The sequence below is a fragment of the Protopterus annectens genome, chromosome 5.part0, assembly GCF_019279795.1.
Source record: "Protopterus annectens isolate FY-2018-M chromosome 5.part0, PAN1.0, whole genome shotgun sequence".
Lineage (NCBI taxonomy): Eukaryota > Metazoa > Chordata > Ceratodontiformes > Protopteridae > Protopterus > Protopterus annectens.
In genome coordinates, this window is record NC_056735.1 from 559,128,896 (window position 1) to 559,146,918 (window position 18,023).

Here is an 18,023-nt window from a genome sequence, read left to right on the forward strand (position 1 = left end):
ATAGACTCAACTCTTTCCTACAAAATCAGGTCATTGTTATATGGAGATGAAAATGCAGTTTACTAATTAATTCTGATAACTGAAAAGCTATTGCAACACAGACTGTGCAAACTTTTAGAACAAGGTGAAACTGTTCACCTTCGAAAGTAAGCTGATTCCACCACACTAAACATTAAACAAGCTGTCATGTCACTTCCTTGGGTATAACTTTGTAGCAAATGTAATAATCATTAACATATGTAGCAACTCATACCAGCTCTGCTCATGCAGAAGCATAGCTCTCACATTTTTTGCCTAAGAATTCTGGAGAATGCCAAAACATAATTGGAAGATGAAGACCCAGAAGCAAGTATATTTTTCTAAATATTACACTAAGTAAGTTAAAAAAAAGTTAATAGCCAAACAGGTTTTTGCATTGTCATGCAGTTTTTGAACAAGAAGGGTGAATCTGTAATGACTGAGATTACTAACTGACTGACTGAATGGTTTACCAGGAAATCAAAAGGTTTACTAGGGACATGGGAAAATGCCTGAGGTAAATTAGAAACATTCTGCAGTCAGGAGCAGTTAAGAGGTATGTGCCACAGTTATTCACACAAAGCAAGTAAAGGGGAAGGAATGAACTGCTGTCAGTAAATTCTTCAGTGCTGCTGTGTGACAGGCTGGAAAGGAGCATACCCAAACTCTCTGTGACATCAGATAAGCAGGAAGTTCTTGGCAAAGAATGGCAGTAAGGACCTGCTGCAGCAGTCAGACTGATAAAGTAATTAACTTCATGACAGAATCAGTTCAGTGCAATGCAGTAAAAAAACAAATAAGACAGATAGGCAGAGGAACATTACTCTGATTGCAGATAAAAGAAGGATGGCTGCTGCTTCCTATGAAGTGCTCTAATGCAGACTTTTGTAAAGTGGACTATTCATTTCAGCTTTGGTGCTAGATATGCATGCATGTGTGAGTCTGTGGCAGATGTATTGTGCCCTCACTTTGTGAGTTTGACTCTTTGTTAAACCAGTGAGTTACATTACTGAACAGATGTTCAGTTTGATGCTTTTGTTATTGCTGTTGCCTCAGGGTAGTATCATACATAATATTGTATTACATGGTGTAAATCTGGATTTGGGTGGTGCATTAGTGCAATCAGTAGTATTGCTACAGCACAGCAAGACATTTACTGGTTTGTTTCTCAATTTGGTGCCTTCCGTGCAGTCGGCATGTCTTACATGTGTTCATGTGACCTTTCTCTGTCAGGTTTCCTCCCACATCCTAAAGATATGCAATACTTGGACTGATGACTCTAAATTGTCAGTAAGTATATATACAAACCCTGCAAATCTACTTTCATTCCCTACTTGCCTAATAAACTCTGTGACTATCAGTAGCTGTTTATGGGATTGATACAGGAGTTAGATTTGATTTGAAAGCATTGGATCAAACTTTGCTTTAAACATTTTTTTTTGGAATAAAAGATGTAGAAAAATTTGAAAGTGAGAACAGCATACATCAAACAGATTATCGAGAATAATCGGCCTGATCAGCAAAAGTGAGTATTACTATCTTATTGTGCTGTATTTATTTTATTTAGCCATACATTGTCTTTATAGTAAGAAAGGCCATGGCCATGAAGAGGTAGTATAAGGCTGGTGTGCTGAAGGAGGCTGACAATGTGCTCTCATCAACAACCACTAAAGGCTGGGTAGTGTGCCTAAAGCAGATCACTTGGTAAGTACTTAGAATTGTTTTTTTTTTTTTTTTATTCTTTCTTTTGACTCCATTATGATGGTGTTTTTAATGCAGTCCACTTCTGAGCATTGAAATATTTAATTGTATACTACTTTTTTTTTTAATTTAGAAGTCCTTTTTTCATATCTACCTTCCTAACCATTAATTGTAAATTCCAGCTGTGACAATGTTTCAGAAGTATACAGATAAGTAACCGTTATGGAAACCTGACTGGTACCAGCACAAACTCACATTGGTAACAGTTGTTGAACTGATAACGTTCACTTTTCAGAATAAATATAGACACGTGAAGTCATGGGGGCACAGTAGTGCAAGACTTTAACATTGTTGCTTCACTGCAATCAGTTTTCTGGTATAGTTTTGTGTGGAGTCTGCCTTTGTTCTGGTTTCTAATTTCATTGCGAAGAAATACCCTACAACATATGAATTAGTGGTTCTCAAAATTGCAAATAGGGATGTATGCAGCGGGTGTGTATGTGTGTTTGCTCAAGTTGCATTGGACTAACATCACATCTAGGATTAGCTTTGCCTTATGCCAGACTAATGCTGGATCAGGTTCTGCTGTCACATGCCTGCGAACTTCATTAACAGGGTTTTGGAAAATAACAGAAAAGTTAAGTCCCTTAAGGAAAGAAAGAAAAAATGAAAAGAATATGTGAGTCACATTAAGGAAAACATTATTAGCCTGCATGTGTTGTCAGTTTCTTTAACTACCCTAAAAGCTGTAGACATCAGTGTCATCATCCTCATCATCAATCCCCTTTTTCTCCACGGGAATGGGATGTCATGTCAGTTGTCGCCATCTCTCTCGATTCAGTCCGACTCTTCTACCTTTTTTGACTGAAGCAGATCTACTCTCAAGCAGTCCATTTATCTCACCGATGGACATCTCATTTCCTCTTGCCTTCTCCCTGTCTGTCCAAACCTATTTCACCTTATTGTTTTTTGCATTCCTGCACATGTGCCTGAACTACAGTAATCTGTTATGTGTGACCTTTGTTGCAACTGCAGCTACTTGAACTTCTTCTCTTATGTTCTTAATTCTTCGTCTGCCCCATAGTGTGTATCCTACTCCCCGTCTTAGGCACTTCATCTCCAGTACCTCTAGCTTCCTCAACTGCTTTGCCTTTACTGCCCAGGTTTCTGTACCTACTGGCCTCACCACTGTTTTGTACACCTTACGTTTCAGCTTCTTTTGCATTCTTCTATCATATACTAGCCCCTGGCACTCTGTTCCACTTGGCCTCAGCCCCTCTAATTATAGCTTTGATCTCCTTATTCAGACTTCCTTTCTCCTCAACCACCTCTCTCATGTAATTGAAGCTGTTAACTTGCTCCACTATTTGCCGTTCTATTTCAATTGTCAGCTTCTTCTTATTTCTCCATTTGGTGTCATTACAACTGTCATCTGTACACAGTTCTTATATTAGCAAAAGCTTATACTGTTTCCTCTATTCCTCTCCTAAAAAGTGTTGCATTGAGTCCATGTATGGTTATCATGTAATTTTGAGGTCTACATTTCTTTTTGATCACTTAACCCCTTCAGGAATGCAGCAACAGACACTGATCACCTTATTATGCAAGTTAATGTGTCATTGTATTTGCATTATGTTAATGACTATCATTAGCAATTTTAACAGAGTACACATTTCTTAGAATATACAAACTTGCATGCACGTATATACACACATACACATGTGCGCGCGCACACACACACACACACACACACACATGCACGCACACATGCACACACACACACACACACACACACACACACACACACACACACACACACACACACACACACACACACACACACACACATACACTTGCTTAATATTTTTGTCTCACATCTTCCAGGGTCTGGGGTTCAGTTGTAATCTCTGGTATGTGTGTCTGTGTGTCTGTATGTGTGTATCTGTCTGCCTGTCTGTGTTTTTAGTTTCTGTATTCTTCTTGCATTTGCATGAGATTTCTTCCTGAAGTCTGATTTCTTTCTCCAAATATACAGAGGCCTGGTTAGGCTGGGGCACAGAGGTTAAAGGGGGCAGCCATCACATGTGCAAGATGTTAGGATGTTGTTGCATTGGGTCATTAGTTTACTACTGCCATTCAGAAAAAAATGCTGATAGTGTATTTTTTGTATTCCATGATTTTATCTGTTAATTCAGAGTTCACCCACATGAGATACCATTAACTCTAAAATGTAGACTTCCATGTAGTTATGCCAATAACAGCCCTCAGAAATTTTAGTGAGAAAACATCAAGGCATTTTAGAAATTCAGGGATTTATATACCAGGAGAAAAAATGTCCACAACAGTCAATAGTTTGGGGATACTCTTCTGGAATATGGTTGGTATTGAAGAAAATGTCTTTCTGTTGTTCATTATTTGCAGTTCACTGGCTCTGCTCTTATCCCTTCTCATCTCATCTGCATGTCTATAGGGAGGCAAGACTGACTATTCATATTTTGCACTCAATCATAATGGTAAAAAAAAACTAGCTGTCATATATCAATGTCCTTCCATTTTACTGCTCCAGTATTCATTACAATAGGGATTGCCTGCCAAGGCCAGCCCAACATCTGTCCAGTATGTAAAGCCTTTAGGTTGCTTTAAGGTAAGCCGTATGTCACACATATGCTCCTCATGTAGCATAGGGCATAAAGGTGATGTCTGGGTATACCATCCTTAGAACGTCTTTGCTGCAAGTCTGAACGCCATCTCTTGAGCTTCGATCTGAACACCCACTCCGGTTGCTGGTTCACCAAGCTGTTTCAGATAAGTGTCTCATTGGGGTTTTTTGACCTTATCTTTTTTCTTTTGGTTTTGTTGCTTGTGGGACCTCATGTCATCCAAGATGGGTAAATGTCAGTGTGGGAGATGGATTCCCCATCAGGACCATCATTAGCAGTTCTTATTTTTTTGGTGCCTCCAATGACCATACATCCTGTTCAATTTGTCTAGCCTTTGTTCCTAAAACCATTGGCCTTGTATTTGTAAAAGCAACATTTTAAGATTTTAGTGAAAGACATGATGGTAAGAAACTTCCCGCTCAGAGGGTCAGCTGTCCATTAAGAAGAAGGCCAAGAAATCAAAGTCAGATTCTTCTACTGTGCCACCTCCAATGGACATCTCTCCTGAGGCAAGTGAAAACCCAGGCAATCATCCGGCTCTGCCACTGGAGTCTTCTGCCCTGAACATTTCAGAGGCTGGCATAGATCCAACCTTCTGCATGTCCCTGGAGGACTTACAGACATCCACTTTAGATGTTTGGGGGGAACCGTGGCTGATTATTTCCAAGGAGCCTATGGGTGTTCCTCATATTCTTGTTAGAAAGGAAGTCTCAACTACAATTATTAAATGCCATCTGGGGTCTGAGTCATCTAAATTTTACAAGGTGGATGTCCCTTTCAAGAAAAAGTAAAAGACTAAGCATATTTCTCCATCTCCTAAAGACCAAGAGTGTGAATGGTAGAATTTCACTCAGGGGTTGTTTAATGCTCTGCTAGCTTTGAAACCTCCTCATGGAGTTTCTGTTCCAGCTCCTCCTTGGTCTTCTACTCCCTTTAAAAAATCTAGGAGAGAGGATTCCTCTGAGGAGCATGTGAATTCAGATGAGGAATCCTTTGCTTATTCATTTTAGATTCCCTCTCCTTTAAACTATGGGTCTAATGAAGAGGAATCTACAAGTTCTGATGCTCCTTTGGAGTTCTTTAAATGAGATTGTGCCCAGTTGTCTGATGTACAGAAGAGGTAATACAAGCTCCTGCAAATGGACTCTCCTAGACCTTCTGCTTTTCCTCCTGTTTTGGATGCATTATTGGATGCCTTTTGTATTATACCTAAGACTCCTGATTCCCAGCCCCCCTGCCCCCAAGAATACCGATGCCTGAGGACTGTACATTTCCATGTAGGTGTTCTTCTGCTGATCCTTCTGTGGTGTCTGTGGCATCTGACAAACCATCTCATTTGCTGCCTTCTGCTAAGTTATTTCCTTCTAGGAAAGATAGCAGGATGATGGAAAGACTAGGTAAGAAGGTCTATACCTCTGTTACCTTAGCATTTAGGGCTGTCAGTTATCAGACCCATATGTCAAGATACATTTGGGCACTTTTTTCCTAGGCTTGTCAGGTAATTTCTGATGTTGTGGACTCTGAAACGAAGACTTCTGATGTTTCCCTGTTAGGGACTTCTTCCCAGGTGGCTCACATACCTCTCAAATGTACAGATTTTCACAGAATGTCCAGATAATTGGCACATATTTTTGGCCTGTTCCTCTTTCTCCCTGGCAAATCACTGGGGTGATCTCAGAATTGTAGTCGCTAAATAATGACATACATTTGAGTTTCAGACATCTAATCCTTCAGAAAATGCATATTAAAACAAATTCTGTTTCTCTAGGAACTCTCTAAGTTTATAAGAGCAATAAGAGATTGAGAGATATGGCGGCTCACCATTCCATTAAGTGTAGTTATGATGCTTCTTCTAGAGCTGATGCCTTTGGTTTTGCAATGAAGAGATACTCCAGGCTTTGGCTCAAACTTTTGCTGGATGATATTAAGGCTAAGTTGATGGATGCTCCTGTCAACAACAAACACTTGTTTTGTGAAGCTGCTGCTGATTTGCTTAAGTCTGTTCAGGATAAATGCAAGGCCTTAGAGAAACTTAAACATGTTTTTGTTTCTACTGTGTCTAAATTTCAGAGAAATTACCCCAATATGCCAGCTTTTGTTCTTAGGCAGTTTCACCCTCTCTCTAATGGTAAGAAGCGTGGGAAGTGGGCTTGTCCTCTAAAGCTACCCAGACTTCTATGCCTGAGAAGTCTCCTCCTCCTGATAAACCAGTTGCTGTCTGATTTCCTGTTCTTCTCGGTCACATTCTTTTTTTCTCTTGCTCCTCCTTCTCTTCTTTCTGAGCCTTTGCAGTCTCTCTGTCATAACGAATACTGCAACAGTGCAGCAGAAGGACATAGTACAGTTGTATAAAATCTTAGCATAACTGTCCTTCTCTTCATTGTTGCAGTATTCACTCCTCCCTCCTCCCCCTGGTCCATTTAACTTCTGGATGTACTGATTACTCCTCAACACATTGGACTGGTGTTCTTACTGGGGTTCTCATTTCTGAGAATGGTATGTCTTGGTGTCAGCTTTATGCCCTATGGTAAGTAATGAGCATATGTGTGACATACAGCATACCTTAAAGCAACCTAAAGGCTTTGGTGTACTGGCCGGACATCAGGCCACCCTTGACAGGATCTCTATTGTAATGAATATTGCAACAGTGAAGAGAAGGGCATCTAGAATTATGGTGCGATTTTACACAACTGTACTTTCTTCATTCTATTTACTTTCTTTCTGTTCTTTCTTACTTCTTCCCTCACATATTCTTCTTTTGTATCTTTTTCTTTTGGTTTTGTTGCTTGTGGGACCTCATGTCATCCAAGATGGGTAAATGTCAGTGTGGGAGATGGATTCCCCATCAGGACCATCATTAGCAGTTCTTATTTTTTGGTGCCTCCAATGACCATACATCCTGTTCAATTTGTCTAGCCTTTGTTCCTAAAACCATTGGCCTTGTATTTGTAAAAGCAACATTTTAAGATTTTAGTGAAAGACATGATGGTAAGAAACTTCCCGCTCAGAGGGTCAGCTGTCCATTAAGAAGAAGGCCAAGAAATCAAAGTCAGATTCTTCTACTGTGCCACCTCCAATGGACATCTCTCCTGAGGCAAGTGAAAACCCAGGCAATCATCCGGCTCTGCCACTGGAGTCTTCTGCCCTGAACATTTCAGAGGCTGGCATAGATCCAACCTTCTGCATGTCCCTGGAGGACTTACAGACATCCACTTTAGATGTTTGGGGGGAACCGTGGCTGATTATTTCCAAGGAGCCTATGGGTGTTCCTCATATTCTTGTTAGAAAGGAAGTCTCAACTACAATTATTAAATGCCATCTGGGGTCTGAGTCATCTAAATTTTACAAGGTGGATGTCCCTTTCAAGAAAAAGTAAAAGACTAAGCATATTTCTCCATCTCCTAAAGACCCGCAGTGTGAATGGTAGAATTTCACTCAGGGGTTGTTTAATGCTCTGCTAGCTTTGAAACCTCCTCATGGAGTTTCTGTTCCAGCTCCTCCTTGGTCTTCTACTCCCTTTAAAAAATCTAGGAGAGAGGATTCCTCTGAGGAGCATGTGAATTCAGATGAGGAATCCTTTGCTTATTCATTTTAGATTCCCTCTCCTTTAAACTATGGGTCTAATGAAGAGGAATCTACAAGTTCTGATGCTCCTTTGGAGTTCTTTAAATGAGATTGTGCCCAGTTGTCTGAGGTACAGAAGAGGTAATACAAGCTCCTGCAAATGGACTCTCCTAGACCTTCTGCTTTTCCTCCTGTTTTGGATGCATTATTGGATGCCTTTTGTATTATACCTAAGACTCCTGATTCCCAGCCCCCCTGCCCCCAAGAATACCGATGCCTGAGGACTGTACATTTCCATGTAGGTGTTCTTCTGCTGATCCTTCTGTGGTGTCTGTGGCATCTGACAAACCATCTCATTTGCTGCCTTCTGCTAAGTTATTTCCTTCTAGGAAAGATAGCAGGATGATGGAAAGACTAGGTAAGAAGGTCTATACCTCTGTTACCTTAGCATTTAGGGCTGTCAGTTATCAGACCCATATGTCAAGATACATTTGGGCACTTTTTTCCTAGGCTTGTCAGGTAATTTCTGATGTTGTGGACTCTGAAACGAAGACTTCTGATGTTTCCCTGTTAGGGACTTCTTCCCAGGTGGCTCACATACCTCTCAAATGTACAGATTTTCACAGAATGTCCAGATAATTGGCACATATTTTTGGCCTGTTCCTCTTTCTCCCTGGCAAATCACTGGGGTGATCTCAGAATTGTAGTCGCTAAATAATGACATACATTTGAGTTTCAGACATCTAATCCTTCAGAAAATGCATATTAAAACAAATTCTGTTTCTCTAGGAACTCTCTAAGTTTATAAGAGCAATAAGAGATTGAGAGATATGGCGGCTCACCATTCCATTAAGTGTAGTTATGATGCTTCTTCTAGAGCTGATGCCTTTGGTTTTGCAATGAAGAGATACTCCAGGCTTTGGCTCAAACTTTGCTGGATGATATTAAGGCTAAGTTGATGGATGCTCCTGTCAACAACAAACACTTGTTTTGTGAAGCTGCTGCTGATTTGCTTAAGTCTGTTCAGGATAAATGCAAGGCCTTAGAGAAACTTAAACATGTTTTTGTTTCTACTGTGTCTAAATTTCAGAGAAATTACCCCAATATGCCAGCTTTTGTTCTTAGGCAGTTTCACCCTCTCTCTAATGGTAAGAAGCGTGGGAAGTGGGCTTGTCCTCTAAAGCTACCCAGACTTCTATGCCTGAGAAGTCTCCTCCTCCTGATAAACCAGTTGCTGTCTGATTTCCTGTTCTTCTCGGTCACATTCTTTTTTTCTCTTGCTCCTCCTTCTCTTCTTTCTGAGCCTTTGCAGTCTCTCTGTCATAACGAATACTGCAACAGTGCAGCAGAAGGACATAGTACAGTTGTATAAAATCTTAGCATAACTGTCCTTCTCTTCATTGTTGCAGTATTCACTCCCTCCCTCCTCCCCCTGGTCCATTTAACTTCTGGATGTACTGATTACTCCTCAACACATTGGACTGGTGTTCTTACTGGGGTTCTCATTTCTGAGAATGGTATGTCTTGGTGTCAGCTTTATGCCCTATGGTAAGTAATGAGCATATGTGTGACATACAGCATACCTTAAAGCAACCTAAAGGCTTTGGTGTACTGGCCGGACATCAGGCCACCCTTGACAGGGGATCTCTATTGTAATGAATATTGCAACAGTGAAGAGAAGGGCATCTAGAATTATGGTACGATTTTACACAACTGTACTTTCTTCATTCTATTTACTTTCTTTCTGTTCTTTCTTACTTCTTCCCCTCACATATTCTTCTTTTGTATTTTTTTTTCTTCCTAAAAGTAATTTAAAATAGATTGTTTCCTTAACAAAATGAGAAGTTTCAGACATGCCTTTGCATGCATGAGCATGCAACCCCCCCCCCCACACGTATATTTGAATATATGTATATGAAGTTTTTATAGCCCTGGATGATTGCCTTTACTTTTAAAAATAAAAGACAAATTCAGAAATTAATTTACTGTGATTCTAGGCTATTATGTCTTACTACTATGTCTGTCACTGCAGACTGTATTGTGTAAAACAGACTTCTCACCATCCTACTCTCATTTTTGTGTTTACTATAAAGTGTGTATAACCAACACATCAGTTTAACATTTGGTGTGACACTATGGTATTGGCATAGCTTTCATGGATTCTCAGACACTGATATTTCTACAGCTACTCTTTCTGAATAAAAGGCAGACTTAAGAGGAGTTATCTATAGTAGTTGCCAAGATAAGAGTGTATAAATCTTTTAGAAGTTATGCCTTAAGCAGTGGTGATGCAGTATGATAATAGTTTTATTTGTGGTCATAAAGACATGAAGAAGCTGTGCCTCAGCTTTGTGGAGCTCTCCATTAAAACCCTTTACTACTCTGTGGTAATGTCTGTGCCTCAGCTTTGTGGAGCTCTCCATTAAAACTCTTTACTACTCTGTGGTAATGTCTGTGCCTCAGTTTTGTGGAGCTCTACAGTAAAACCCTTTACAACTCTGTGGTAATGTCTGTGCCCCAGCTTTGTGGAGCTATCCATTAAATTCCTTTAATACTCTGTGGTAATGTCTGTGCCTCAGCTTTGTGAAGCTCTACATTAAAACCCTTTACTACTCTGTGGTAATGTCTGTACCCCAGCTTTGCGGAACTATCAGTTAAAACCCTTTACTACTCTGTGGTAATGTCTGTGCCTCAGCTTTGTGGAGCTCTACATTAAAACCCTTTACTACTCTGTGGTAATGTCTGTGCCCCAGCTTTGTGGAGCTATCCATTAAATCCCTTTACTTCTCTGCAGTAATGTATGTGCCTCAGCTTTGTGGAGCTCTGCATTAAAACCACTCTGAATTCATCTGGCAACCAACTAAATTCCTGTTTTTATGTATATATTCTGTATATGTTACTGTAATCAAACCAACTGAATTCCTGCTTTTATGTATATATCCTGTATATATCACTGTAACCACTAAGTGTAACACTGCTTCTACTTCTGTACCAATTAATATTTAATTTTTTTTCTGCATCCATGTTCTTGCCGGAGTTTTCTCCATGGGCCTCCACCGAAAATGGGTTATTTTAGGCCCAGTGGACTTTCCCAGTAAACAAATGCAATAAATAAATAAAAGTCTTTACTTGTCTATGCCTCAGCTTTGCGGAGCTATCCATAAAAACCCTTTACTACTTGGCATTAGTATCTTTTAAAACTTGTTAAGCACTGCTGATGCTGGGCTGCTTAGTGTGGAGGTGAAAACAAAACTTTAAATAAGAATAAAATTAAACTATGCCTCCTGGCTCAGTAAAGATACTCGTATATTAGTGCACAGAATAGACTTCACCTAGAAAACCTGGCAAAAAAAAAAAAAAACAAATTCCCCACTCACCACCAATTAGTTAAAGAAATAAGAATTTGCACCAAAAAACAAATATATAATGACAAAAAAAATTACGTCAATGCACAATTCACTCATCAATCCAACCCCAAAAACTTCTGGAGAAATATTAACTCAATCCTTCACCCTGGTAAAACACAAACTACCAACCTTGCAGACCAAGACACTGCCTCTCTCCTTAACCAGTTTTTTATTGATACCATTAGCAAATTAAATGCCAGCCACAACCTCTGTCCCAAAACACTGTTTCAAACCAGAAATAATGAAACGTTTCTCTCTCAACCCTATCTCAATTTCCTACACAAAGTCTCTCCTTCTAAAACTTAAGCCTTGACCTCTCTCTGCTGACAATCTACCCCTCTTTCTGAAACTAGCAGTTAACACTATTGCCTATCCAGTCTCAATACTTATTAATAGATCTATTAAAGAATCTACTGTACCCGACATCTGGAAGTCTTTCTACTTAATTCCCCTCCACAAAGGTGCAGACTCCACTGATCCCTCCAAATGTAAACCCATTGCTATACTATTCTCACTATCCAAAATTCTTGAAAAATTCACACATAACTAGATACTGAAATTCCTCATTCAAAATAACCTCTTGACTCCTACCCAACATGGATTTCAACCAAACAGTAGTACCTCTACTGCCCTTCTATCCTTTACTCACACTATCACGGAAGCTAGAGATAACAACAAACTGGCCTCATATCTGTTCCTAGAGCTTTTGAAAGCATTTGGCACAGTATCTCACTCCAAACTACTAAACAAACTAGCTGACTTAAATCTTTCCACCTCAACTCTCTCATGCTTCTCCAGTTGTCTCACAGACAGACTACAGTCTATCAAATGGCAGTCTTCTTGCTCTACTTTTCTCCCAATGCACACTGGCATACCACAGGGCTGCATGCTGGGACCCCTTCTTTTTAACATTTTTACCAATGACCGCCATTCTTCCACTACCCACTTAACCCTCATACAATACACAGATGACTCTACTCTGACCACATGCTCAAAGTCAATCTCACAACTTCAGACACTTACACAACAGTCTTTCCTGTCATTTGAAAGCTGGCTAAATGAAAGTCAGCTAATCTTGAATCATAAATAAACAGATTTCCTTCTCTTTCTCCCCAGAGCCAGTGATCATCGTAAGCTCTCCTTCTTCATCTCTTCTCTTAAAACCATCATTAAAATTGAAGCTCCCACAAAATTACTAGGCATGACAGCTGAGGACCAACTAAAATTTGACTTACACATCCAACAATCGATTAAGAAAACTAATCAAAAGTTTGGTCTTTTATATTGCAACAAAAAAATTCTGTCTTCTGATTCCTTGGGCCAAGCCTGCCTACTTCGCAGCCACCTTTATGGAGCACCAGTTCTTAGTAAACTTCAATCCTGCCTACTCTCAAAACTGGAACAAACATAATAAAATTGCAAAATTTGCAGCTAACTTACCTAATTCCACCCACCATAGCCTTGCTCTTAATAAGTTACACTGGATTGAACTTCCCCATCATCTCAAATTACCTCAACTCCATATAACCCACTTCCTTCTCAATAAACCAACTGCTTGTTCCTCTCTCCCCAGTGTAGTCACTTACTATACCACTTCCCATTCTTTACGCAGTACTGACAAATTCCTTTTCTAAACTTATAGATCCAAAATGAACATTGACAATATTTTATATGAATCCTCCATAACTAAATTCTGGAACAACCTCCCTGCCAATATATGCTGCATTTCTCACACTAACCTCTTCAAAAAAAAAAAAAAAAAAAACTGAAGAACTTTCTCCTAAATACTTGGTTATGCCCCTGCCATGACCCTACCTAATCCTGTTTCTATCACCTGTATCTCCCACTTTGAACTGTAGGTTAGCTGGTTCTGCTCTGTTTAGCTAATGAACTGTATATTCTGTATGTATGCCATATGGAAGGTACTTGTTTATTGTTATGTTTCTTTCTCTTTTTTAAAAAAACATACTATCTTACTATGTATAGATACTGTAAAATTATCTTTGCTAATGTTGTGAAGCCCGTTACTGTAAAATTGTCATTAACTTTCTTGGCGCTTATCTCCTCGGGTCTCCACTGAAAATTGGCCTGTGCTCAGTTAGAAGAACCTGGTTAAGAAATGTGAAATAAATAAATAAATAAATAAATAAATACATAATAAACAAATAAATCAAGTTTCTGCATGTATAGCTTTCAAATAACTGTGCACCACAACCCCCCCCCCCAAAAAAAAAAAACAAGGTTCTTATAGGTTCATAGAAAGTTATTAGGCTAATGGCCCTAGAGCCTTTACAAGCCTAGCCATATTTATCCTGAGTTGCCTCAATTGTTGGTGGTTAGGTGAGTGAAGTTCTCAGAGGTAAGCATCTATGGTAGTTAATACCAACTTCCTCTGTCCAGCAGGGACATGTTCACTACCCAAAGAGTGAATTTGCAGTCACCCATCCATTGATCTATATTGTGTTTGAAGAGGGTCTGGGAGATGCTATCTTTTACATGAATTGGAAGCTTATTCCATAGAAGTGGCTGCCTCTGGGAGATGTATCTATCTCTTCAGCGTGACCTGCTGATGTCAGAGACTAGGTTAAGATCCTTGAAGTGAGTGACCCTCATGCAGTTTGATTTACAAATGTGTAGCTTTTCCATCAGGGCTGGATGAGAGACTGCCCTATAAGCCAGGCACAGGTCACCCCTCAGCATCCTATAGGACAGAATACAGTGACAGGGCTTTCACTCTTTCTGCATAAGATTTGTTTTGTGTACCCTGTAATTTCTTGGTGAGCAACCTCTGTGGTCTGTCCAGTTGTTGCAGGTGTCTGGTGAGGTACATGCAAAAGGGAGCATTGTACTCAATTATTGGTCTGATGAGGGCTGAGTAAAATGGAATTATGACACCCTTAGATGTAGATGCCATGTCTTTACTTATAATGTGGGTATGTGATGATCAAAGTTCAAATTGCTATGAACCTGAGTACCCAGAATACACACAACTGGATCTTCCCTTGGGGGACGCTGCCTAAAAAAGGCACAATAGGGGTGACTAATGGTTTACCATCAAAAGCATGACAGTAACATGCTCAACAGCCACCTCCTTGACCATGGTAGGAGCAACTGTCAGAATATTGACGTTCATTTGTACATCAGTTTAGAAGGTCGTACATGGACAGGGAGTTACAGCATGTATATGTTGATCATTCATCCTACTTCATATTCATGAGTTGAAGTTATTTGTTGTGGAAATCACCATTTGTGGACGTGATTTTCGTCCTTTTGATAGTAAACTGTGGTTAATGCCTTTCCCAGTATCTGAAAGCCTAGAGAAGACAGATGCAGACCATCTATGGCAAAGCAGCATGACCTGTCAACCATATCTTCCCAGGCTGAAAGATAGGGGATCCTCTTGGACTGACACCAGAAGCTAATCATTTTTTTTTTTGTATTGTGGCATCATCCTTGGAGAAGGTAGAATGCTGCTTAAGACTAGGCTTATACCTGCCTGGGACACATAGTCTGAGAGCTCAGTCATGTCTCTCTTCATATAGCCCAGTGAGATGCATCTCAAGTCATTCAATTCCACATGGACTGTGACGGAGTCATACAGGTACTTGTGGTTAAGTGACTTGAGTCATATCTTAATAAGTTCATAGGCACTTACTTGACTATTGATATATGAGGTTCTTAAACAACCTAACTCTGCACTTCTGTGGTAATTATTATCCCTTATATTTTGTTATATGAATATCCCAAGATGAACAGGAAGAGTATATATCGGGATAATCACAGGTTTCTCCTATCCATGAGGGTCTTTGGTGCAAACTCAGGGGTGAATTTGTGAATCAACTTTCATTTGTCCAATGGAGTAAGAGAAGTACTTTGCGTTTTGTGCAGAAGAAGATGGTTCCATATAAGTAGTATTCTCTGTGATACATACCTATTTCTCCAGAATGATTTGTTTACTTTATTTATTTATATTATTTTATTTTACATTTGGTAACCAGGAAAGTCTGACTGGACACAAGTCCTTTTTCAGCAGAGGCCTGGAGAGAAAAGCTCCAATTATAACACAGGTTAATAACTCAATAATGACAAAATATTACATGAATTTACGTATGAATAGAGCATAAAAATAAAGCTATGACTGCAATAGACAGTAGATCAGTAAAACACTCATAATGATATAATAATATGGTGTAAACATCAAACAGTAGATCAGTAAAAACACTCATATTAGTCATATGAAATATGAATAGATATTATTAGATAACTCGTGTTTTTCTCATATTGTAATGTTTATATTTTAAAAGTATTTATATTTTATATATGAATTCATTTATTTAAACATTGTTTTTAATACATAATATATATAAGTGTTTAATATGTTAAAAAAGAGATGAAATATAAAGCGCTCTCAATACTGACATTTGTAAATGGTCAGTATCTCCTTAAGGCAGATTTATGGTGCCAAGTTTTGCTATTTAAATGCTTGTTTTATGAAAGTAAACTATTTGTCTGAAGAAGGGTTTGTTATAACCCAAAAGTGCTTACACAAAGCTTTGCTATCTATTTATTTGTTTTTATGGTGGAATAAAAAGCTTCAAAATATTGCATTTGCTGTGGTGGTGTCCAAAATTTTTGCTACGTGAATATTTGATTGTTTAATCTGGACACTTTCAATCTGCAACTGCTTTTTGCTTACTTATATAATACTGTGGTGCATACAACCAATGTTGTGACTTGAAAGGAGGAGAGGTATGGAAAGAACAGATAGTGGCTTGAGAAAAGATACTAAAAATAATAGAATTGTAAAAGAGACTGAAGCCTCCAGAGCAGATGCTTCTGACACCACTGGACATGCAACTGTGTAATAGGTCTGACAGAATATGTTATGTTAAGTATCTACATTCAAGGCAGAGGTCAGCTCTCGGTAACCTGTATGATACCAAGAAAAGAAATAAGGATTTGAGATGGTGTTTATAGTTTTTGTGATTTAGGCCTTTGATTTATTTAGTCAGGAAGCATTGTAGTTATTCCAGTTATGACAAATGTTGGACATGTATGCAACAAAAATGGCAGCATACAGAATGACCAGCCTAATGACTGCAGAATTTAATGGAATAGTAATGTCCCTGGAATTGGACTCCATACCTTTAGATATAAACTGTGGAAAATAAAAGGACTTTCTTACAATACTGGATACATGGTGATGAAAGGACAATTCATTGTCAACATAGGTTTCCAGAGCTCTAAAATTGGGTTCAGTTTTCTGGGGGTTGTTATCAGTGTGACAGTTACACAGGGAGCCATGTGTATTGAAGGATGCGCTTATTTCTTGGCATTTAGTTTTAGCCTGTGGTTTTGTTATGAAATATTTGTTTGTAACCCCTCCTTCTTGTAATATCCTGGTTTCCTCTGGGAAGTTTATGATGGCACCAAGTTTTCACTCATCTGCAAACTTGGTCAGCCACAAACCCTTAACATTAGTTTTGATCTATGAGAAATGCCAAAGAGAAGTGGTGCAAGGACTAAATCCTGGGGTACTCCACCAGTGACAAGTTGTTTGGAGGAGATAAACCTGCTCAGTCTTATTTCCTGTGATTTATTTGTAAGCCATTTTGGTATCCAGTACATTATGTAGGAATAACATTTATTTTAGAGGGTTTAGCTACAATGCCTGAGTGCGGGATGCTTTCAATCACATTTGCAAGGTCAAGATAAGTATTGTGCACTAATTTGTCCTCACCCATTACCTCAGTGACCTTTTTGAAGAAGTTAACCAGATTAAGTAAGCAGGACCTGCCCTTGATAAATCAAAACTAGACTGGAACAAGAGTTTGTAGGTCACCCATATCCATACTTATTAGTTCAAAAATTATCTTTTCCATAGCCTTACAAATGACGCTGATTAGGCTTATGGGCCTGTATTTAACTGGGTACATTGTAGCATGAACTTTGTGAAAAGGAATAACTGTTGCTGCTCTGCCTTCTTCTGGAACAATACCTGTTTTCAGGTTAATGTTGAATTAGAGTTGTCTGACAACTCGTGTTTCAGGCTGGTGAGCTATGTTATCAGGCCCACAAGATGTATTATGTATTCATTTATTTATTTATTGATTGACATTTATTGACTGGGGAAATCCGACTGCATTTTCAGAGGAGGCCCGAGGAGAAAAGATCCACAGAAAGTAAAAACATTTAGACAGTTGTATGTACACATTACATTCCGTTACAGAAAAATGCTGTTTAACTTTAATACCATATTACATACAGTTATATATATAATAAAGCTTAATATGTGAATAGATTAGCAGTTTACATTCAAGCCTGTCTAGGATACAAGGTAGGCTTATATTTGTAAGAAGGTAATTAAGTAATTGTAGGTATAAGTTGTAGTTAGTTTTGCAGGATTTTAGAGAGTGAAGGTTTAAGTGTCAGATTACAGAGGGAGAGGGAGTGTGATCATTGAGGATAGTAACAAAGAGAGAGACATGTTGAGGGTAGGTATATGAATACAAGAATACATAGTTTGAGATGTAGGGCTTGGATGAGAGGAGAAATAGTAAGATACTAGGTAGTGAGTTCGGGAAGAGCGTGGGAGATACTAGGTAATGAGTTATGGCTGGGGTTCCGAAAGTGTGTGCCGTGGCACCCTGTGAAGCCACGGCGTCTCACAGGG

General features: G+C 39.1%; 1 protein-coding gene across 3 annotated transcripts in view; it reads left to right on the forward strand.

Moving 5' to 3' along the window:
• The first annotated feature begins 267 nt into the window (after positions 1–267).
• Positions 268–18,023, forward strand: part of LOC122802701 (arylsulfatase H-like) — a 672,840-nt gene continuing 655,084 nt past the window's right edge. The window contains exon 1 of one of the 3 annotated variants that reach the window (XM_044072448.1): positions 268–375. Coding sequence is in view for 1 of the 3 variants with exons in the window: in XM_044072446.1 (XP_043928381.1) it covers positions 1,036–1,308 (273 nt within the window). In the remaining 2 variants the exon portion in view is untranslated. The other 2 variants (XM_044072446.1, XM_044072447.1) reach the window with 2 other exon arrangements.